The sequence below is a fragment of the Coffea arabica genome, chromosome 6e (genome assembly GCF_036785885.1).
Source record: "Coffea arabica cultivar ET-39 chromosome 6e, Coffea Arabica ET-39 HiFi, whole genome shotgun sequence".
Lineage (NCBI taxonomy): Eukaryota > Viridiplantae > Streptophyta > Magnoliopsida > Gentianales > Rubiaceae > Coffea > Coffea arabica.
The window spans coordinates 11,262,453-11,284,735 of NC_092321.1; the positions used below are offsets into that span (position 1 = coordinate 11,262,453).

Sequence of the window (22,283 nt, forward strand, 5' to 3'; positions counted from 1 at the left end):
AGGTAGTGAGACCTCAGGTAATAGTTGTGGTGGGCTAAATCATATCTAATGGAGTTTCTTGAAGCTCAAGAAGAAAGCAAATTTTCTAGCTCAAAGGCATTGATTAGGCAATGGCATCCTCTGGAGCAAGGCCTTTTAAAGATCAACGTTGATGCAGCGTGGACTCCAGAGGAAGCGGGAATTGGTGTTATTGTCCGAGGTAATGAAGGGCAAATCATGACAGCCTTCGCGAGAAGAATCAGTAAAACTAGTCTACTTTTATATCTGCTGAATTTTCTGAAATTCTTGCTGTCATTGAGGGTTTGGAAAGGGATAAGGAAGTTGGAATTGGTGCCGTGACTTTTGAAGAGTGACTCTATGGATATGACTCAAAAGTTGAATGGTGATGAAGTCGGATTTCTTTAATTTGGGCAACCTGTTGGATAAGGCTCGAATGTTGTACGGGAACTTTCAATACTGTAAAATTTCCCATACGTGTAGGACTGGAAATATACCAACTTACTATAATCTTTACTTAATTAAAGCTGTAATTGAAGATTGAACGTTCTGTTTTCTTCCAAAAAAAAAATAAAAATCTGCCAGCTGCGTGTTTGTCACGTATGATAAAAAATCCCATCGTGATAGGAGTAGTATCCTTATCTATAATCAGGCTTTATTAGTATACATAATTACCTGATTTTATCCTGATTAGACGCCTATATCCCAATTTAAATTTCACTTTTTTAAGGATTTAGTTATCCGTAGACTATCCAAATTCCAAAGAAACGTACGTCACCTTAAAAACACCTCACTCCTTCAAAAAAAAAAAAAGAAAAAAGAAAAAACACCCAACCTAGTTGCTCTCTACCCATAAATCTCGTCCTTGCTCTATTGAACTCTAAGTCTTTCTCCATTGACATCCCTGAGTAAGTGATTTCTCTCTCCATTACTTTTTTTTTATTTTTATTGTACTAGTTTTTTTGGCTGAACTGATTAGCAATTTTTAAATGAAGAGAAGTAAAAAGGATCTGCAAATAATCCCAGAAATGATTGATTTTTATTCTTTTGAGGACTGTTCATTTAAGGAAGTCTTTTACAATTGTTTGAGCTTATTAGCAATTTCTATTCGAATAGAGGGAATAAGGGACTGCATTTAATGATAAAAAGATTAATCTTTTGTCGTTTTTTGATCACTGTTGAATGAGCATATGAGGCAGGGGAAGTAGGAATTTTCTCGGGGTTTTTCAACTCGGTGTAAAGCACTTATCTTGTCAATTTGTTGATGATAGAATCGAAAGTTTGGCTTATCCTGCTTCATTTGTCATTGGTTTTTGTTGGAAGGCTTTTAATGCATAGGCGGCTAAAAAAGGCTCCATATTGCAATTGAATTATAATTTGCTTAAATACGTTTGTTCCTTCACATTCTTAGTTTTTCACTGATAGGATGAAGTAAACAGATTTTTTAGGGGTATTTTTTAATCTATTTTATCAGAATTTTAGTGGAAGGAGGCCTTATTTATGTCTCGTTACATTTTTCCCCTTATTTGTTTTTGTCTTTTCTTGATTTAATCAAAGCAGTTTATTTTAGCGTGTAAAGTTGTTATTAGATGGAGTTGCTTTATGAATGCAGCCTTTGGAATATGAAATTAATTTCCTGTTATTTTTTCTTTTTTGGTGTATTATCGTTATTTATCTAATAAATTGATGCCTTTTTTAGTTAACTGATACAGGTTGCAGAGTTTTGCATGCGATCATCACAATGAAGGCCTGGAAAATCTTATCGCTGTGTCTTTGTTTGAGTTTAGTCTTGAACGTTGTGGTAAACATGATTTTGCTCTGCCAACAATTTGTATAGTGTACATATAGTAGGAGCATATTGCAGCTTAATGGTTTTTGTTGGGTTGCACGTCCTTGATTATAGTAGTCTGGGATATGGTGAGGCTGTATGTTTATTCATCATCTGATTGAACACGGATGCAGATTGTCGTGGGCCCGCCAACTTGTCCTGCACATGTTGGTAGTGGGTGTGCTAGTGATTCAGATGAATGGCAAGGAGAATTCTTTCCAGCCATTCCTAAGATTAAATATGAGGTAAGATAGGAAAATGAAGGTTCTTGATTGATGAAAGTTGCATAGACTTTAAACCATATGAATACGCTGTACTTAGGAGTAGTTTCACAATACATCTACACTGGAATTCGATGGTTTGGAGGAACTTGTCTTATGCATTCACTTCTTTCTGTAGGGTCCTAAGAGCAAGAACCCACTTGCATACAAATGGTACAATGCAGATGAGGAGATTCTTGGAAAAAAGATGAAGGTTAGTTTTCAGAAACTTTTTACCATTTTCTGAATTCGAATTCCCACGTATATTTACCCTAACCCAGCCTCCAACTCCCCCCAACCAAAAAATGTCATTTCAAGTTGCTTAGTAACGGCATCCATGAACTCACTATTTGCATCTAGGATTGGATGAGATTCAGTGTTGCATTTTGGCATACATTTCGTGGGACTGGAGCTGACCCATTTGGTGCACCTACAAAACTTTGGCCGTGGGAGGACGGTACCAATTCCTTGGCCATGGCTAAGAGAAGAAGTAAGATAAATAATTTGTTACTCTTCTGAATTATTACTTGTCGTAACTATACAATCTTTAAAATAGGTAATTTTCACATTATGTTTGTATGATTCAGTGAGAGCAAACTTTGAGTTCTTGGAAAAGCTTGGACTTGATCGATGGTGTTTTCATGATAGGGACATTGCTCCTGATGGTAAAACAATTGAGGTAAGATATTTTACGTTCTTATATGTTTATTATACTCCATTTTATTTTTAGGACACAAGTAAGAGATTGTTGTACAGAGGTCACTTGGACCGTGTTGTATGCTTACGCAAACTTAATAGCAGAGTCGAGTCAGTATGGCTAAAGCTTGAAAAGTTTCTTAGTTTTGTATTCTCACTATTGGCTTGACCATTGTTTTGGATGGGACGAAATTGACATTATCCAGGTAGCAATTTCTGGAGTTCATAATATAGTTAACTGGCCAAATATTGTTAAATTTCACTTCTTAAGGGTTTTTTTGCAATTTGGAATTTTATTATCAGTAAATTTATCCAAAAGAGCCACTGTTTATGATGCAGGAAACCAATGCCAACTTGGATGAAGTGGTAGCTCTTGCAAAAGAGCTTCAGGTAATTTCTAACTGATCAAGTATATATCATACGTTCTATACAGTAATCAAAATATAAGATTTCATTTTAAGCAAGAGCAAAAAAGCTGTTTTGACATTCTGTCTTTTTAGGCTTTTAGTCTTCTGCTTTGAGATGGATCTCTGCTAGAGAATATGGTGTAATGATCAGTCTGTATTATTCTCTGTTCTCCCTGTTGGATCCTTGATAAGTATTAATTATTTAGTTTTCTTCTGGTTTAATTCTCTCTCTTATTTCTTGTGTAACTCCTCAGGGGACGAAGATTCGTCCTTTGTGGGGCACAGCCCAGTTGTTTCTGCATCCTCGCTTCATGCATGGTGCTGCTACCAGGTAATCATGCTCTCTAATGGATTTAATGATCTCAAAATTATCAATGATGAGCTCATATTCTTTTAATTCTTGAAGTACAGCTCTGAATTAGGTGTATATGCCTATTCTGCAGCACAAGTTAAGAAAGCCATCGAGGTGTGTTTCTCATTTTGGTGTTGATAATCCTTGAAATTGCCTTGCCTTGTTGTTTATTATTATGTGTTCAAGTGTGAGGTATGGGACAAAAAATCTTTACTTCAGTGGTGAGAGTATGAAAGGGGATACTGATAGATCTCACATCTGATGCTATGGGCTACATGTGTTGGTTAAGTGCAACTGCTCTTTACATGTCAATTGCACTTGCCTGCTTCTGTCAAATTGATTTTGCTGGTTTTAATTCTGCAGGTCACTCATTATCTTGGTGGGGAAAATTATGTTTTCTGGGGTGGTAGAGAGGGCTATCAAACCCTTGTGAACACTGATATGGAAAGAGAGCTGAATCATTTGGTAATTTCTTTGTCGGCCCTTTTGTGGAGCAACTGCTAAAACTTATATTTCTGTACAACGTCTTCATTTTCATCTCTTGCTATTTTGTCTATTAGTTTTTATCAAACAGATCCAGCTAAACATTACCACAGACTAAAGAATTTATTCTCTTTGTGGTTATGCAACCTAGTACATTGTTTCATACATAGTTGGATCTCTAGCTAAGTATAACAATTAGTTGGATCTCTTCGCAGGCGAGGTTTCTTGAAGCTGCTGTTGCCTACAAGAAGAAGATTGGTTTCAATGGTATTTTTCTACATTCACTTTGTTGAGTATATATTTTAATTTGATTGATTTATGAGATGATGTGCTAAGAACTAGTAGTTTTGAAGTAGAAACTGTGTTTTAGCATTCCTATGTGCTTATTATCTCTTTGCCTTGACTTATCTAATTCTTTTTCATTATTCACAGGGACCTTTCTCATTGAGCCTAAGCCTCAAGAGCCTACAAAACACCAGTGCGTTTATGTTTTAATGTTTGATTGTGCATTTTAGTCCATAATTTTGGGCATATTCATTTGTTTTGATGGATGGCAGGTACGATTGGGATGCTGCAACATCAGCTAATTTCTTGCGCAAATATGGCCTCATAGGTGAGTTTTACACTCTTGTAGCCCCTATTTTACTAGTAAATGTGAGTATTATTTCTCTTGGAGTGAGTGTTGAAAGTCAAAAGTCCATTGCATCATCAAGCTCCAATCTTGATTTGTCATTGTTTCTGGTATCTTTTGAGATATCAGTGTTCTGCAATTGTGCTTGCCCGCATGGATCGACTCTATAATTGCAGCTAATCGAATCATAAATAAGCATCATGTATACCCTTGAGGACAGTGGAAGAGATAACTTTGCTTTATGATGGTTCTTGTCTTGATGTTCACTGCTTGTACCACCTTCTGCAGATGAATTCAAACTGAACATTGAATGCAACCATGCCACTCTATCTGGTCACAGGTTTGAAAATTTCCTGATTTCGACATTCTAGTTGAAATCTCTACTTTATCTGGCTTTTCAGTTGATTTGAATTCCGATGTGAACAAATGGAATGAGTTGTTTTTACATGCTCCTTTTTGTATTGCAGCTGTCATCATGAACTTGAAACTGCTAGAATAAATGGTTTGCTGGGAAATATTGATGCAAACAGTGGCGACCCTCAAACTGTTACTTGAAGTTCATGATCAATAGTTGTTCTTTTGGTCATGGCAGAGACTTGTTATCCTGTGAAAATCATTTTTGGCTATAGGTTGGGACACAGATCAATTTCTAATGGATATCCAGGAAGCAACCTTGGTTATGCTCAGTGTTATTAGAAATGTATGTACAGTATGGTCTATCTCTTGAACATATTAAAATTGATGGCAAATGTTAAATGATCACTGTTTAACAGTTTACTGTCAATTACAGGGAGGATTAGCACCAGGAGGGTTCAATTTTGATGCCAAATTGTTAGCTTCTTCTCCCACTTTGTTGTTTTAGTCTCATTTCTTTTGCCAATGCATATCCTGTTAATTGCGATGGATTTATTTGTAATTTTTGTCCAGTATGTTTAGATGGAATGGGTGCAACTCGGTTTAGTAGTGCTTTAAAAAAAAAAAAATTGTAGTCAGTGCATAAGTGGGAGACAACTCAAATTTGTAAAACTTCTTTGCACAATTATACGAACGATTTTGATATGGTGGAATTGAAAGTAAACCCACGCCATTGTGGAAAAATGCAGAATATATTTGACCTCTCTGGCCTTTATATCCATGGATGAACCTTGCCTTGCAATGAAGATTCTATTTAGAATTTTGCTTCACAATTTTATTCATCGCTATTTATCAGGCGAAGGGAGAGCACAGATGTTGAGGATTTGTTCATTGGCCACATTGCTGGAATGGATACTCTTGCACGTGGTCTTCGAAATGCTGCGAAGCTGATTGAGGTGATGTTTCTCACTCGATAATTACTTTTTTACTTTCACCTCTCCCTTTCTAAAGATGCTTAAACTTTTTAAGCAAACGATGACGTTTGTTTTGGGGCATTGATCCTGAAAACAGGATGGCTCTTTGGATGAACTTGTTCGCAAGAGATATCAAAGTTTTGATACAGAACTGGGAGCCCAGATCGAGGTGACATTCTTTGGTTTAAGCTTTTAACTGATGCTTTGACTAGTCATCACTTTGCTTCCTTTTATCTCAAACGAATTTCTGATAATGTGTCATAACAGGCTGGGAAGGCGGATTTCGAACTGCTTGAGAAGAAAGCCAAGGAGTGGGGAGAACCCAAAGTTCCTTCTGCCAAGCAGGTAAGTCTTAAGACGAACAGTTCTTATAGCGACTGTTAAGTGCATTTTGCTGTTTTTCACTGACTGAATATCTTGTAAATTGATCTAGGAACTTGCGGAGATGATTCTCCAGGCTGCATTATAGAAGAGAGTCGTTCAACTTAAAAACACCTTTACTCAAAAATGCTGTCCCACCTCCGTACTTCTTCCTCCATGCCCTTGTTCTAGAGAATAATCCCTGGTGCCTTTTAGCAGCAGTACAGGTTGTTGTGCCGAAGAGTCAATGACACATCTCAGCATTATCTATTATATTTTACCTTGTGTAGTTAGCTAAAGACTACTATTTAGTTGATAATTTGATGCCATAGCTCTATAGGAACAACCCCCCCCCCCTCCTCCTCCTCCTCTCCCTTTCTCTCTCTCGTTGTACCCCCATATGGTGGGAGGCTAGATGAAAATCCTTATCAGACGTTTTTTGGTAAAAATCCATTTGAACAATTCTTGCGGATTAATACTATAACCAAAGATCTCCTGCCCATGTGAAACCACTGCTTCAAGTAGACCGTCACCTGGCGGTCAAATGTCACAGGCGTTTGTTCTCCATCATGCTGGCAGCTTGAGGGGTCTTAGTTTATGTACGAAAGATCGACAGCTTCAAACATCTCACTCCTTCACAATGCACTCGACGGTCAATCCAAGGATATTTTCAACATTCAGGGTGTGGTTTGATCAATGAACCAATCTCTTCAAGAATTTAGAATTTGAAAATTCTGAGTTCAAATACCCCATTTCCCCTGCCTTTGCTGATTTTTTTTTCTCCAAAAGACCAATCAATCTCTCGATTTTCCAATTTACTCTTTTTCTATTTTGACCTATTTCAGCTTCTAAGGACTAGCAGACTTAATTAGAACAAAAGAATGGTTTGGTACTTCCTTTGAATTCTTTTGACTACAAGTAGAATTCGAAATCCAAAGAAGGGTTTAGTCTTTTTTGGTAACCGGTTAGCCAAAGCTAGTGGTTCTTGGGTTTGTCGTACACGTAGGCCCTTTTCTTTTTGTCGTAATTCAGGAGCGGATTGTTGTCATTTTCGCTAGAACTTGTCAAATCATGAAACGGAGAGCTTCTCTGTTATAAAGATATTTTATTTTAGTGGCGTTGATTGTTATTGTGGCTACCTCAATTTTCTGTGGAGGATTGTTGTGGTTTCTTCAATTTTCTGAAACACATTCCTGATGAATGACATCTTTCACGTTATGGTCACAAAATGTACTCCACTAAATTCGAATTTTGATTTTCTATAAGATCCTACCTTTGGAAAGTGCCACCAAACATGTTGAAGTAGCTTTTTTAAAGAAAACTGATTCTCCATTGTGATATTTCCAGTTTTTGCATTTTCTTCCGCCTTAAGAGTGTTACCAACATGAGCAGTGCAACTGTGCAAAGGAACTTTGGGTTGAAAGGACTTGGGAATTTTGATAGTACAGTTAAACTACAGCGCCCTACTCTAATGTGAAAATAGCCAAATACTAATCGAACAGAAACCAGCAAGTTTACAAGCACAGTCCCACCACATTTTTTTTTTGGTCCCACCACGTTAGTAATTAACCATAGGATGATTTTAAAACCTACCGATAGCCATCTTGGTTCAAATTTCATATTCCTTGTCACCCATCACCAATTTGAGGATCTCCAATCAATATACCCCAGGAGATCCATTTTATGAGTCAGAAGCACATAACAGCAGTTGCAATGCAAGGCAGGCAAAGGAATCAGAAGAAGCAAAGTCATGCCGAATTGTCAAGAGCATATTGAAACCAAAGCTGCCACTGGAGGTTAAAGGAAAGAACAGGAACTAAATTGTCAATATTATGTCATTTAGAAGTTAGTAAAACGTCGTCTCCGCTACACCATACATAAGAACACTTAATGCAAGACCAAATTCCAGTTTTCTGGACCACGTGCAATTAAGTTTTACTTGTCAAACGTCAGATAGCAGTTGCTCTAGTTGAAGAGGACCAATTCTAGAGTCTAGACTACAGGTTCTTCGGCCTCCAGCTCTGTGCGAAAAATACATCTAAGCGAGAATTTCAAAAAGAAAATAAAGCTGGAAGACCAAAAAATTACATGCTTTAAAAGACTTAGAGCACGCTTACTTGTAGCTACCTAAAAGAAAATGGGTCTCGCATGCTTCAGACTGACTAGTCTTAGTAAAGAAACAGGAATTCGACATTACTTCACATAATATTTAAACATACTCTGTTGATCACCATGCGTACCACAAGTCATCGGAAATACCGGACAAAAGGGCCTAACAGATAGAAGTAGGGGATTATCATTTGAACCACACTTCTTTCTGTTCTCAAAGAAGCAGCTCCAGAAACACTTCCATTCAAGGAAACAAATAAAACTTTTTCTCACCCATCCCTCAAAAACAAAAAAGTTGCAAGCAAATTCTTGCAAGTAATGTAAGGAAGCATATTGAGGAAGAAATCTTTTGGCAAGTGTTGCATTCTATTAAAGCAAACTTTCAACATCAGATGTCCATAAAGCAAGCTCCCAGCAAGGGAATCAGATGACTCCACAATTAGCATTAAAGTAAGTAGCATCAACAAAAGACTAACTTGTGAAAAACAACTAATACTAATCCCAAAGAAGACTAACTTCTCAAAAGAACAATCACCGGACAACAACATAGGGGACTAACTTGCAAAAACTGACTTGTCAACAAAACAACCACCAGAAAAGAGCCACATTCTAACGAAACATATGCAAGAAATTATGACCCAGTAGTTCATCAACAGATGCCCTGGAATCCACATCCCTAATCAAACATCGCTGAACAAAATCCCGGAACTGTGAGGTAGAATTGGGCAACTCAGGAACAACGAAGTCATTAATAATCTCATTGTAAGTCTGAAACTTATCAATGCAGGGAAAAGGGAAATGTCCCATATAAATTTCCAGCAATAAGATCCCCAAGCTCCAAACATCACTCTTGTCGGGTCGGTCGGTTTTGCGCAGTTGATGCTGCAACATTTCGGGACTACAGTATTGAATAGTGCCGAGGACTGTCAAAATGGATTGCATGTTGCCGATGTCCAATCTCCTGCTCGAACCAAAATCTGCAATCTTAACATTGCCGTAGTTATTTCTCAACACGTTCGCTGGCTTCAAGTCCCTGTGGATGATTCTCTCGTCCCGTAGATAACTCAGACCCGTCAATATCTGTTGCGCAATGTCTGCGATCACATTCTCGTCTTCAGTGTGAAAATCTTTCAAAGATCCATCCATCAGCTCAAACATCATTTGAATCTCGGTTACGCTAGCCCAACCAGAAACCAATTCCACAAGGTTAGGATGATGAAGTTGAGCTAGAGTTTCCATCTCTCTCAAAATCAACGAGCGTTGTTTCTCGCGTTCATCCGTCATACCGTCCGAAATCCTTATCCTTTTCCTCGCATATTCTTGACCGGTATGTTTGTTCCTCACCCTATCAACACTACCCGAAACGCCACTTCCCATATGTGATATAAACTCATAATCAGCGGGATCGAACGCTTGCACGAGAGACGGCATTTTCATCACTTCGGGAGCAGTTGGCTGCGGGATCTGAAGGCTGAGGCTCATCCCCGAACGAGGGCGGTAGCGGGAACGAGCATCGTCAGGAGGCGGACAGTTAGGAGGACCGTCAGCCATTGAAATTTGTACCTGTGAAGAATTAGGGTTACAGGAAGCTGCAAAATAATTGAAGACTAAGGTATGTTAAAAGTCTTTGTCCCCCCAAGTTAGGATCCGTCCATTGAACTATCCCCTTTCAATGAACCAAGGTATGGAACTCAGAAGTGCTTATCTGTGCCAGGAATTAATCAGTGCATGACCAGTTCCTAAAACCAAAATTTAAGCAGAAACCAAATTATATCAAACAAATCATGATTTGAGTGCAGATTCTACTTGTTGAGCCCCATAACATGTGCAAAATTAGAACCAAGACAGTAGAAGTTGGGGAAATACTCTTTTAACTGGTCTTTGGTCCTAACTATGATAGTCACTAACATGACAATACAGTAAAAGTCAAAAACAATCGATGAAATTAATGTTTCTAGGTCTATCAAAGTATTATTTCCAATGGAATTTAAAGATAGTTCGAGCCATTACAAGACATTAAAGGATCATTCAGCATACAAACACAAAGGCAAAAGTAAAATCATTTTTGTTTAGGACCAAACAGTAAGCTAAAGATCATCTCTCAAATCATCTAATACTCCATAACAATGGGACACGTAATTTTTCAGAAAACTAAACCAGTGTAGTGGTAAAGCTACCTTTAGAAGCAAATCATCAAACACAAAGCATGCTACTATTGTAAGAGATGATCACACACCTTAAACACTGGATGTTTGCTGTGCTTCTTCTTGATTCTTTAAAACTTACAAAACAATCAATAATAAAAAAAGCAAACAGTTTTGCTAGGAGGTCAATTTTTGGTCAAAAAAAGGCTAGAAAAACTCAACAATAAATTCATCAAATGGCTGAAAATTGATGCGAAAGTGTGAGTTTTTCTTTGTGTTTTTGGCTAGGAAGGCAAATAGGGGTGGGGAGGGGAGATGTATAGTGCTTTCCCCTCTTTGATTCTCTCCTTTTTCTGGGAAAAAAAAGAATTGCATGGTTGGGAGATGAGATAGGGTACATATAAGGTATATCAGAAGGCCAAGCATAAATTGGGGGGGAAAATCACTAATTTTTTGGCCAATAAGAATTTTTTTAAAATATACTTTATTGATATTTCGATGCCTTAAAATACCACATAAAACCAGTAAAGCGCGGCTATATCTTCTTAAGAAGCATAAGCAAAAACTTATCATAAGAGTAAATAGCCAAACATATAGGCACATAACACTAATATTAAAATATTTAAAATATCAGCCCATATAATATTAACAAAAATTTCAGCAAATTAATGATACAAATCAGAGGTAAACTAACCTGGAATGAACAGAAATTTTACTGCAAAACCTTTTCTATTTTCAGACCAAAGCTGAAAATTACAAAAAAAAAATTACTTATCAGTATATATGTCCGTGGTGCAAAAAAATAAAGAAAAAAAGAATGGCAAGAAATGTATTTACCAGGATGCAAGGGAACAAACGGCACCAAACCACTTGCGAGGATTTTCCACTTTCCAAACAAAGCTGAAAATACAAAAAAAAAAAAAACACTAATTGTGTAGCATTCGTGTCTCTGCTATGCGAAGAGGAAAAAAGCAAACAAGTTTTAAATTTTTCTTTACCATATAGGAATACACCAAAAGGCAAGAAACCTCTCTATTTTTCTTTTCACCTATGAGAAAATGAAATAGATGTATATCCTATAAAGCCTCTAACCTCAAGCGCCCTTTTCTATTCCTCCGGTATTTAATACTGATTCTACTTCCCTCTTACTAAGCAGCCATCAAATCGATGCCGAGAGAGTAAAATTTAGAGTCAGAAATTGTTGACAAAGATCTAAAGGTTGAGAAATAAGGGTTCGTACGGGCTTAGTGAATCAGACAAGGGACCAATTTTTGAGCAAAAAATCCCTGAATTTTAGGGTAAAAGTGTACGCCTAATCTATGGAAAATTTTGTGGGTTTCAGGTCTGCAAGTACAAATACCTGATAAAAGGAAAAAATCTACAGTGAAAATAAGCAAGAAATTGCGGTGATTGTCAAGCATAAAAAAGGGCAGAGAAAGGAAAGAAGAAACAGAGAAGCCAGAGAGAGGAGGCGGGAGACTTACCCAAAAAAGAGAAGAGACGGGAGAAGGAAGACAACAATCATCAGTTCGTGCAAACTCCCCAGGTAAGGAAAACAATCAATCCTTTAATCATCATTAGGAATGATCCAACGGTTCTCAGGCATCAATCTTAGATTAAGACACGATCCAACGGCAGAAAGTTGCCAAAAAAATCTTTATTACCCTAACAAATGCAACTAAGGGGAGATATGGTTCGAAATTACAATAGTACCCCCCAATAATTAGAAACTATTCTGATCTACTTTTATCCCTGAAGGGCTTAGTGGACATTTAACACTTGGGCAGACAAAAATGCCCGTGAATAGTAGAGCACTTTTTGCCAAAGTAATCAAAACTCAAGGGCTTAGTTGACATTCGACTCAATTTCAACACAAATTTTTTAAAGTCCCCAGTCTCCTTCGAACATATGGCACAATGTGGTGTAAAGTCTTGAGTTTTTATATATATGTAAAATATATATTCACCTACATTAATAATTTTATTAAAGAATTTAAACAATTAGTATATAAATATCATTTGAAACTTAATTGATAATTAATTGAAATGCCAAAAGAAAATATAAAAGGAAAAACTATTTTTCAATCAACTTAATTTACATATATAGTTGTTTATAGGGTGAGGATGAGTTGGGAGAGTGTAAATGAGATATCCGGATTCGAGACCTCCCACTTATACTCAATATATATATATATATATACATGCACACATACTTTACATTTGTAAATAATATTAAAACAATATACAATTCATCATCATTTAAGTATTGACATGATTGCAAGTAATTTGACAAATTTAAGATCAACTATGCAAAAAAGAAAAAAAATATTAGAAATTCGTGGTATGATTAATGAAATAAGGAAACAAAAAAAGAAGAAGAAAGTCTTATTTGTTTATTTTTTCATATTTTTTGATACTAAATTTTTAGTACATGTAATATATTTCAATCCAGTTCATGCTTAGTTTTATCCTGAAACCCTCAATATTACTATTCAAAACTTAAGGGACTATAATGATTCACATTCGAAATTTTGGGGACTAAAAATATAAAGTCAAAATAGTTGACTTACGGAAATTTGGTTTTGACCGGTAGAAATGATTGAATTTTGTGTATAGAAAATTATGTAGCATACCACAGGCTTTTGATTTAAATAATTGAACTCAAACCCACTCCAGTCACAGCACCACAAATTAGTGAGAGGAAGCAGAAACAAAAGCAGACCTTCAATCATTAAGAAATGCACAACTTGACCAGAAAGGTTAAAATATGAATTATCAAGATAACTAACAGCAATCTGCAGAGATAAGCAAAACATAAGCCCATGGTCAAAAAATTTCAGAAAATTTTCACCTCAAGCGAATTTCCTCTACAGAATCTTTGGCATCATCCGTAGTAGTAACTGCGAAAGGCAGCTTGGATCTCACAGTATTCAGAACAAGGACACGCTTAGCAGCCACCTGCAAACTTAAGCAATTGTACTAAAATCACCAAAAAAAATAATCATCCAGGAGCAAATCCAAGTTAAGGAAGTAATAAAACAGCGGTCATTAGTTAATAGAATTCGTATTCCACAATCAACTACACATCATAATTCCACAACCAACTTTGCAGAAACTAATAAATTGCGGAGCACTGAAATAAAGAACTCATCCATAAACATATGATTCTAACATCAGAAACTATTCATTACCTTGAATTGCAGAAAAGGTTTATCATGAGTTCATTGATCAAATTAAAGAAAAATCAAGAAACAAAGATACAAGGAACCGAAATCAAGTAAATTAACCCCATTAACCAAGTAACAAGGAATCAGTCAAATTAAAATAATACAAAAAATGAACTAATGGAGAAAAAGAAGAAATTTTTACCAGAGCTGAAAGGATATGATCAATCCTCTCTTTAATCCCGAAATCAGGAATCCAGTATCTACACAAAGTAAAACACGGAATATAGACACAATGATAGTAAAAATAACAAGAGGGGAAAAAAGAAAAAAGAAGAAGAAGAAAAGGAAACTGAAACCAACTTTATCCATCATGTTAATAAACTCTCCGTCTTTGAACAAATTTGGTGGCCAATTTGCCAGTATCATAGTCAAGTTCGACCACAATTCCGTCACAAAATTCAAGCTCAAGCGGAGAAAAGCGAATGAATTCGGTTTCACCTCCCCGGAATATACGAATCTCCAAAGAAGAGAGCACTCGGAGGGGTGGCAGGAGTGGTGAAGGGTAGAGGGATGGTCGGAGGAGTGAGGGGTAATGGGGGTGATGGTGGTGCGAGAGGCAAAATGTTAAAGTTGAGATGGAAGCGGCGGTGGAGAGCAAGAGCCATTGAGCCGAGCAAAAGCGGTGAATTAGACAGAAAGAGGGACGCGAATAAACTTGACCCGATTTTAATTTTTTACCCACATTGGATCCGCGTATAGACCCGTTTTTTAGGATTTAGACGTGGAATTGGAATCAGAATTCTTTTGGTCTGATAAAAAATTCAACTCAAGGGTTATTATCACTTTACCCCTACTATCAATTTCCCCCTTAACGTTATCTTTTAGCCACTTTACCCCCAAGACTAACTTAACGAAATTTGTTAATTAAAGTGAAAAGACATGTTTAACCCTTAAAATTATTATCACTTTTCCTCCTTAAAATATAATCTCATTATCAATTTACCCCCTAAAGTTATTTTTTTAGACAATTTATCCTACCATTAAACCAACTTAGCAAGTTAAAAAATTTTAGAAGAAAATACCCTCCTCTTTGCATAATAAAAATAATAAAAAATTTAAAGTGACTCTTCTCCTTTTTAGTATTAAGAAAAAAAATCAAAGTATTAATTTCTTTCTTCTTGACAATCTTATTAATATTGAAAAAAAATAGAAAGATGGAGAGGGGGGGAGGGGGAGCTCAATTCTTTTTTTGAAAATTACAAATAAAAAAGAATTAAATACTTTTATTATTTTAAAATTATGTCACTTTTTTGTTTACCACCAAATTCTAATCCTAATCTCGACAACCTTAAAGTAATACCAATGTTTTAAAACCCGGACCGTTAATTGAACCGGCGAAGTAAAAGGGTCGAAATTCAACCGGTCGGACCGGTTCAACCCCGGTTCAATAAATAAATAAATAAATATATATATATAGACACACACACACCTATGCACAGAATAAGATATAAATGCTAAACCACAATTAACATAAGAGCAATATCCACTAATTAACACAAACAATTAACATAGTTATCCAACTTACATGTCTAATTGTCTAAATATTAGAATTAACAAAAAACAATAGAAGTCTATAAAACAATCAAAAGGTCCAAAACTAATTGCCAAAACTAAAATAGTCTTGTAATCCTTAGCAAAAGATAATCCTAGTCTTGTAATAATTGCCAAAACTAAAATATACAAAAAGGCAATTTACATCATACAACTTCCCTTTCCCAAAGTCAAACTTCTTTGACACCTCCAAAGACATATAAAACATCATCCTCGGCAAAAGTATAGGAGTAATACTTTCCCCATTGACACACATCTATGAAACTTTCCCCAGCTTAGTAATACTATTAGCTCATGAAGAACCTGACTGCATGGCACATGCAACATGAACTCTTGCTGAAAATCACAACAGCCTTCCGTGAAGCCAATTTTGCTATGCGATCCATTTAATAATATTGTATTAAAGAAGAAAAGGTCTGAAAGAGAGAAGAAAAGATCAAGATTCAAATTTTACTGATGGGTTTTGAAAAATTCTGGTTATAGATCGATGAAGAATTAAATGTTGATGATTAGATGGAAGACTTGGCTTGGTTCCAGATTGTTGAGACTTGGCTTGATGGAAGACTTGGCTTGATGTGGACATGTATTTATATGGGCATGCAGAGGCAAGGTGAAGGTGGTGGGATTGCTAACTTATTTGAATTGTTTAATGCAAAAGAAGAAAAGGAGTTAAAAAGTTGAAGGTTCTTTGAGATAAATATTGGGATAGATGCTATGCTAAATCCTAAACCCTTTGCTTGACAGTGACTTGTGTGGATCAATACATGTCAGTCTTTGTTGTGCATGGAATCTGTTAGGCTATATAGATAAACCAAACACTACCGAAAGCAGATTCACATTACATAGCTTAATTGGAAGAATTCCAGAGTACGGACAACCTTTTTTAGGACAGATTTGGCGCAATTAACTTCAGTTAGACGTGATCATCAGTAAAAATATTACTCTTGGCTCATGAAGAACCTAACTGCATGGCACACATCTATGAAACTTTCCCCAGCTTAGTAATACTATTGGCACACATCTCATGAAGAACCTGACTTACAGCAAAATCAAAGAACAGAGGTGAGCCATACCAGGCACAGATCAAGCAGTTCAAGAGAAAATATATATATGGCAACCCAGAAAACTGTTCAGTTGTTTTGTTCCTTATAAGTTATAATCCTTTGGAATGTAGGTCTGGATATAAAGATGCAAACCGAACAACAAATGAGAACTGAAAACTTTTCCATTTTGTACAGATTTTCAGTCAGAGAGAGGCTGGTTGATGATTAACAATTTATCTAATATATTTTCAGTGAAAGTAATTTTCTGTCAACAACAATCAAAAGATCAAGGATAACACTCACATGGGAGATACAAAGAGACCAAAAGGAAAGATGTTTCCAGCAACAAGAAGCAAGAGAGTAAAACATTAACGTCATGCAATACCGAAACTCTATATAATGGAACCAAAACGAGGATGAGATTAAATTTTGAGCAAGCTTACACTAAATTTAAGCCGTTCTTCTTTGACAGTGAGGCAAGTATTGGGCCGCTGAACTGGTAATCGCCCAAATTCCTGGAGGAAAATCCAACGGCAAGAAATTGGGTATTGATCGATGAGCAAGTGTGGAAATTGCTATGGATCAAGATTGGAGTTTGAAGTTTTGACTTTGGAGAATGGATTAGGAACGGCAGCAATTGCAGAGGAAGGCAGGAAGCATGAAGATTGAAGACCAAAGCCAAAGGGTGAAGACTGAAGCGGCGGCGAAGCGAAGAAATTGAAGAGGGAACTAAAGGCTAGGTTTAGACTTTAGCTAATTTCGGTCAAAATTCAATCAATTTTGCAAAAAATTAAAAAACCGCGATTCACGGTTCGACCCGAGTTTCAACGGTTTCTTACGGGTTTAACCGATTCTTGGACCAAGTCAACACAAGTTATAAATCGGATCGGACACATGACCGGATCGCGGTCGAACCAGTCGAGCCAACAGATCCGGTCCGGATTTGAAAACATTGAGTGATACAGTAATGTTAGACTTTTCTTTATTTTCTTTTTTTGCAAAATCTAATTTTTTGTTCCCTTCTTTCCTATCTCTTTTTTTTTTCCTAGTATTAATGAATGTGAAAAAAAAAAGAAAATTTGAAAAAACCCTTTTATTTTTATGTTTTTTGATCTCTTAAAGTGAAAAAAAGGAAGAATAACCATTCCAACTTTTTTTATTTTTTATTATATATAAAAAAGGGTAAATATATTTAAAAATTTTTGACTATACTAGTTAGATTAACGATAAGATAAAATGTCTAAAAAATCATGTTAGGAACTAAAGTGATTATATCACTATAATCTAAACGAATAAAGTGATAATAACAAAGTAGTAATGCTATAAAATAAAAGGGTATTTTTGTCTAAAAATTTTTAACATGTTGAGTTGAATTACTTATGGGGATAAAGTGACTAAAATATAACGTTAGGAGGTAAACTGATAGTAGTGATATAGTTTAAAGAAGTAAAGTGATAATAACCCTTTTGTTAATTGTCCTAAATCTATTCTTTTTTTTTTTTTTTGTCAATACAGAGTGTATCCCAACTTTGCTAAACTAATCACCCTACACCTGAAGTACCCCGCCCCCAAGAGCACCCAGACATTAAGAGAAGTTCGAACCCTGGACCTTGGGACCTAAATGGCTACCCCAAGACCAGGTGATCTAACCCCGAGGGCTCCTAAATCTATTCAAAGTTGAAAATTTTGTGGACCACATTTGTTTTAATTAAAATATTAGGAACCAATAGCACATAAACCAAACATTGGGACCAAAATTGCGTTTCTCCGATTACTGATTCTGGACTCAAAATGCCCTCCCAAAGAGTTTTGTACAAATCCCTCTAAAAGGTGTAATCCTACTACTGCCGCCTTGTATTGCTTCCTACCCTAATGCATGTGCCATTTTGTTGTATAGTTTCCGTGTCATTTAGGTGTAATGGTTACCCGCAGTCTGCAATTTATAGACTCGGTAAATTGAATTTTACTTGCATGTGCCTACAAAATGATGGGCATGAATCTCGGGGACAGGAGTGGTAATGATAACCATTCAAATCTCCGAGTATCACTACTATAATGTTAAATGCACACTCAATACGACGTGTGCAATTTAGAGAAAGGGATAATTTTTGAAACTTTCCTTAAGATTTGTGGTAATATCATTTAGTACTTTTAAACTTTCCTTATTTTCAACTTTTTGTAATATTATTAACTTATTGCCAAAAAAATTATTAGGAAACTCATATTTGGAAAGAGGAAATATTTTCATGCCAAGATTGCCGTTGTGTTGTCCTACTATTTTCCCAAAAGTGAACATATATTATTAAAAGACTGAAAATGAAGACAAATGGTATGAAAGCATATTTCTAATGGAATAGTTTATATTAGTAGGTCTTTCTTGTACAAAAGATTACTATTTAAGAGTACGTTTAAGGTGCTTCAAGCCAAAAAAAAAATTTATTTCATTCACTGTAAGGTATTTTATTAATTTGAGGAGTTTTATAAATTTAAGAATTTTGAACTTTTTAAAATTTTTTGTACAGGCAAATGACTTATGCATTAGAAATAGACACAATGTCTAAAATTATATTTAGAAATTCATTTAAGGTGTGTTAAAAAAATGTACAAGTAACTTGCTTTATTACAGAGTATTTTTGGATGAATTTTAAATTTTCTACTTTGTTTGGAATTTTCTTAATGTCCTGAGTTGTAGTCCAAATCGATGGCTTGAAAACAAGATTAAGATAAATTATTAATGATACATTTTAGAAATTTATTTGAGTATTTTCAAGCCATAAAATGTTATTTTTTTCTAATTATAACAATTTTTTCTTTTGCATTTCTTGTTCATACTAATTACTCCAAAGATTGCAAAAGGTCTTTTAACCGCTTTAATATGTTGTAATTCTTAAGGATTTAACTTGATTTTATGAAAACTAAAGGTCCACAAAAAAAAAGGGTAATTTTGAAATAGAAATGTTTTATCTCTCTCAAAATGAGTTTTTAAATGATATTTTTTTAAATTAAGAAAAAAATTAATAAAGTTACACAAAGTTAAAAAATAAGAGACATAGGTGAGATTACTCAAAGTTCAAGGGTATCACATGATATTGTCACAAACCTAGGGGAGGTTTATGAAATTATCCCTTAGAAAAATATTTATAAATTTTTTTTTTACACAAATAAATTTTATACGAATTTTCATTAGCAAACTTCAACTTATAAGTAATTTTATCTTTAATAAAAATAGATAATTTGGTGGTAGAAATACTTAGGATAGTTATGAACAATTATGTTGGCAAATGTGATTGAGTGATTAATGTAAAAAATCAGTTTTGTAAAGGTAACGTTGAAAGTTTAAAAGTAACAGAAAATGTTTACACCATTTGCCACTACTTTGCCTTCTAGTGGAAATGGTACACCCTATGTGTGTGCAAGTCTAAAAGAAAGCATTTTTAAAAGAAAAAATTATTAAATTTTTTAGTAGTTGTGAGAGGTTTGTCTTAAAAATATGAACGGAAGAATTGTGTTTTTCTTTTTTTCAAAAAAAAAATTTCCAGGAAGAAAGTTCTTGACTTCTTTATTGGAACTTTTGTTAGGCTAGAAAATGGGGGTGTGTGTATGTGTATGTGTTTGTGTGTGTTTGTTTTAGAGAGTTTTTGGTACCATTTTACCCTTTATTTGAAGGGTAAAATAGAAATTATAAAAAATGATACAAAAAGTTTACACCAACCTCCTCTGTGTGTGTGTGTGTGTTAAGGGCATGCCTAATGTGTATACAGTTTAGAAATAATTATTAATTTTTATGAATATATTAATTTTATTTTTATAAAGTTAAATTTTATATATAAGGTCATCATAAAAGTTGCAATTTATCAGTAACTTTTTTAATACGGTTATAGTTAATTTGGTAATTAAAATATTTAAGGGAGTTAGAGGAGATTATATTAGCAAATGCGGTTAGATAGTTAGGATAAAAATTAAATTTTTAAGATAAAAAATGAAAGTTCAAAAAATAACACAAAATACTTTCCCCAATTGCCACCTGTCTCTCTCTCTCTCTATTATTGTGAATGTATCGATTACGTCAAGGACATATGATATCTACGACGAGTTAATGGATAGTCAAATTGAGAATTGAAATTTGTAAAGAGATAATTTCAAAAATGTGTCTGGCAGTTGCGCTGATTTCCCTCGAGCTTGTAACAAATAAGCTCAATTCAAGCAAGAAATAAAAAAACTAGTTTCAAGAGATAGAACACAAATTTGAACATAATTCCCAAATTTGAACATATCTACAACATTAACCATAATTCCCAAATTTGAACATCTGAAAAATCTTTCCGCTTTTGTGTTTGAATTGTATTTTTCTAGATTTTTTATTAAAAAAAATTACTGTAGTAATTTGATATATGTGAAATAAAAAATTGATTGAAAAATTTGTTCACGGAAAACGTAGTGATTTTTTGATAAAAATCCACAAACCAAACAAGGCCTAGAAAATTGTTGACAAGAATTAGAAAGCAATTTTCCCCCAATTTTGAAGCGTACTCACATAGGGATGGCAATGGGGGCCGTCACCCGCCCCGCGGGGGGCTAATGGGGAGGGGGTTGGGGCAAGGGGTGGGGCGGGGGCGGGGGCTTCCCCCACTTGGAAACGGGGAGGGGGCACCCCCGCCCCGCCACCCGCTTTAAAAAAATAAATATATAAAATATATATGTATATAATATATAATTTAATTAGTTACAAACTTATGATAATGATATTATTAGTTATATGTATTATATAATATCTATTAGTATATATAATATAATTGATATTATTAATTATACTAATAATTATATATGTGTACTAATACAAATTATTAATTGGTTATACTAAATTTACTAATACATATATACTAAATCCCTAATTACACTTAATACAATAACATTTTTTTCTTAAAAAAAGCACAAGCACAATAATGAATTAGTGATTGTATTTATGCCAAAAGTGAAAACTTAACTACTTTAGTTATATTTACTTCATCATGTTGAATTGTATTGAAATAATTTTTATTTGATTGTTTTTATAGGTTTCAATTATAAAATTATAATAAATAATAATTTAATGATGTGTTGATATTTTAGTACTTGAGTATTTGCTAAAATTTAATCATAATAAAATTATATAACAAATTTTTATTATTCCCGTGGGGGCACCCGCAGGGGAAGCGGGGGACGGGGGATGGGGCGGGGGCGGGGGAGTTTGTAGGCAGCCCCATCCCCCGCCCCGTTGCCATCCCTATACTCACACCCTTAGCTGCACAACCGCTTCTCTATCTCTCAAGTCCGATTTCTTTAGCCTTTTTGTCAGGCATATCAGTCAGAAAAGGGCGTTTTTGAATGTGCCCTTTCGTCATGACAAATTAGACTCTCTTTTTTTTTGAGCTCTAAATTGAATCCTTTAATTTGTTCAACTAGTGATTTAATTGATTAAGTTCACATAATTGCCAAACACCTCTTAAGCTTTCAGACTAATTCAATCATTTCACCAGGCTTGATGTAAGTATTCGACCCCAAATTTTTGACAAGAAAAGGTATTTTAAAATTTTCAAATCTCGAAAGAAACTAATGTACATGTCAGAAACATTTGGTGAAGTTCCTGAAATTATACCTCTCTTAATAGGTCTAACTATCGAGCATTAAAATTAAAAGTAAAGTTTTTATATACTATCAATATATACGCTAGCGAGTCTTAATGCATATTACATATATAATATGTATCATACATTTAAACCTATCTCTACGTACACTAGAAAATAGTAATCCTAAAATTAATGTGAAGCCCTTTTTTAAAAAAAAAATTTTCCTTCACCGCAATGCTTCTAAATGAGATTTATTATAGGC

The 22,283-nt window shown here is 35.0% G+C and overlaps 2 protein-coding genes across 6 annotated transcripts; one reads left to right on the forward strand and one right to left on the reverse strand.

Moving 5' to 3' along the window:
• The first annotated feature begins 765 nt into the window (after positions 1-765).
• On the forward strand, positions 766-6,804 carry LOC113697451 (xylose isomerase-like). 2 transcript variants are annotated; one of them, XM_072055250.1, is made up of 21 exons: positions 766-905; positions 1,697-1,798; positions 1,960-2,070; positions 2,225-2,299; positions 2,446-2,575; positions 2,673-2,764; positions 3,121-3,171; positions 3,443-3,519; positions 3,600-3,654; positions 3,904-4,005; positions 4,239-4,290; positions 4,456-4,501; positions 4,581-4,636; positions 4,943-4,994; positions 5,122-5,197; positions 5,280-5,354; positions 5,445-5,485; positions 5,865-5,964; positions 6,080-6,151; positions 6,250-6,327; positions 6,416-6,804. In XM_072055250.1, the coding sequence occupies exons 2-21, from the start codon at positions 1,739-1,741 to the stop codon at positions 6,449-6,451; spliced, it is 1,437 nt and encodes a 478-aa protein (XP_071911351.1). In that variant the 5' UTR covers positions 766-905; positions 1,697-1,738; the 3' UTR covers positions 6,452-6,804. The 2 variants fall into 2 exon arrangements, with proteins under 2 accessions (XP_071911351.1, XP_071911350.1); XM_072055249.1 differs by lacking the exons at positions 5,280-5,354; positions 5,445-5,485; positions 5,865-5,964; ... (1 more) ...; positions 6,250-6,327; positions 6,416-6,804 and having other exon boundaries at positions 767-905; positions 1,710-1,798; positions 5,122-5,267.
• Positions 6,805-8,784: 1,980 nt separating this feature from the next.
• LOC113695933 (mitogen-activated protein kinase kinase 4-like) lies at positions 8,785-17,167 on the reverse strand. Of its 4 annotated transcripts, none has more exons than XM_027215162.2 (6): positions 16,859-17,167; positions 13,964-14,021; positions 13,446-13,552; positions 11,433-11,495; positions 11,290-11,341; positions 8,785-10,014 (listed from the first exon to the last, which is right to left on the reverse strand). In XM_027215162.2, exon 6 carries the CDS (start codon positions 10,000-10,002, stop codon positions 9,061-9,063), a length of 942 nt encoding a protein of 313 aa, XP_027070963.1. In that variant the 5' UTR covers positions 10,003-10,014; positions 11,290-11,341; positions 11,433-11,495; positions 13,446-13,552; positions 13,964-14,021; positions 16,859-17,167; the 3' UTR covers positions 8,785-9,060. The 4 variants fall into 4 exon arrangements, with proteins under 4 accessions (XP_027070963.1, XP_027070965.1, XP_027070964.1 ...); XM_027215164.2 differs by having other exon boundaries at positions 12,080-13,552; XM_027215163.2 differs by having other exon boundaries at positions 13,446-13,559.
• Between the last annotated feature and the right edge of the window lie 5,116 nt (positions 17,168-22,283).

Coding starts and splice junctions, on each gene's coding strand:
- LOC113697451 (XM_072055250.1), top strand. CDS start 1,739: ATGAAGGCCTGGAAAATCTTATCGCTGTGTCTTTGTTTGAGTTTAGTC. Junction 4,502..4,580: donor CAAGAGCCTACAAAACACCA/GTGCGTTTATGT, acceptor GATGGATGGCAG/GTACGATTGGGATGCTGCAA. Junction 4,637..4,942: donor GCGCAAATATGGCCTCATAG/GTGAGTTTTACA, acceptor CACCTTCTGCAG/ATGAATTCAAACTGAACATT.
- LOC113695933 (XM_027215162.2), bottom strand. CDS start 10,002: ATGGCTGACGGTCCTCCTAACTGTCCGCCTCCTGACGATGCTCGTTCC.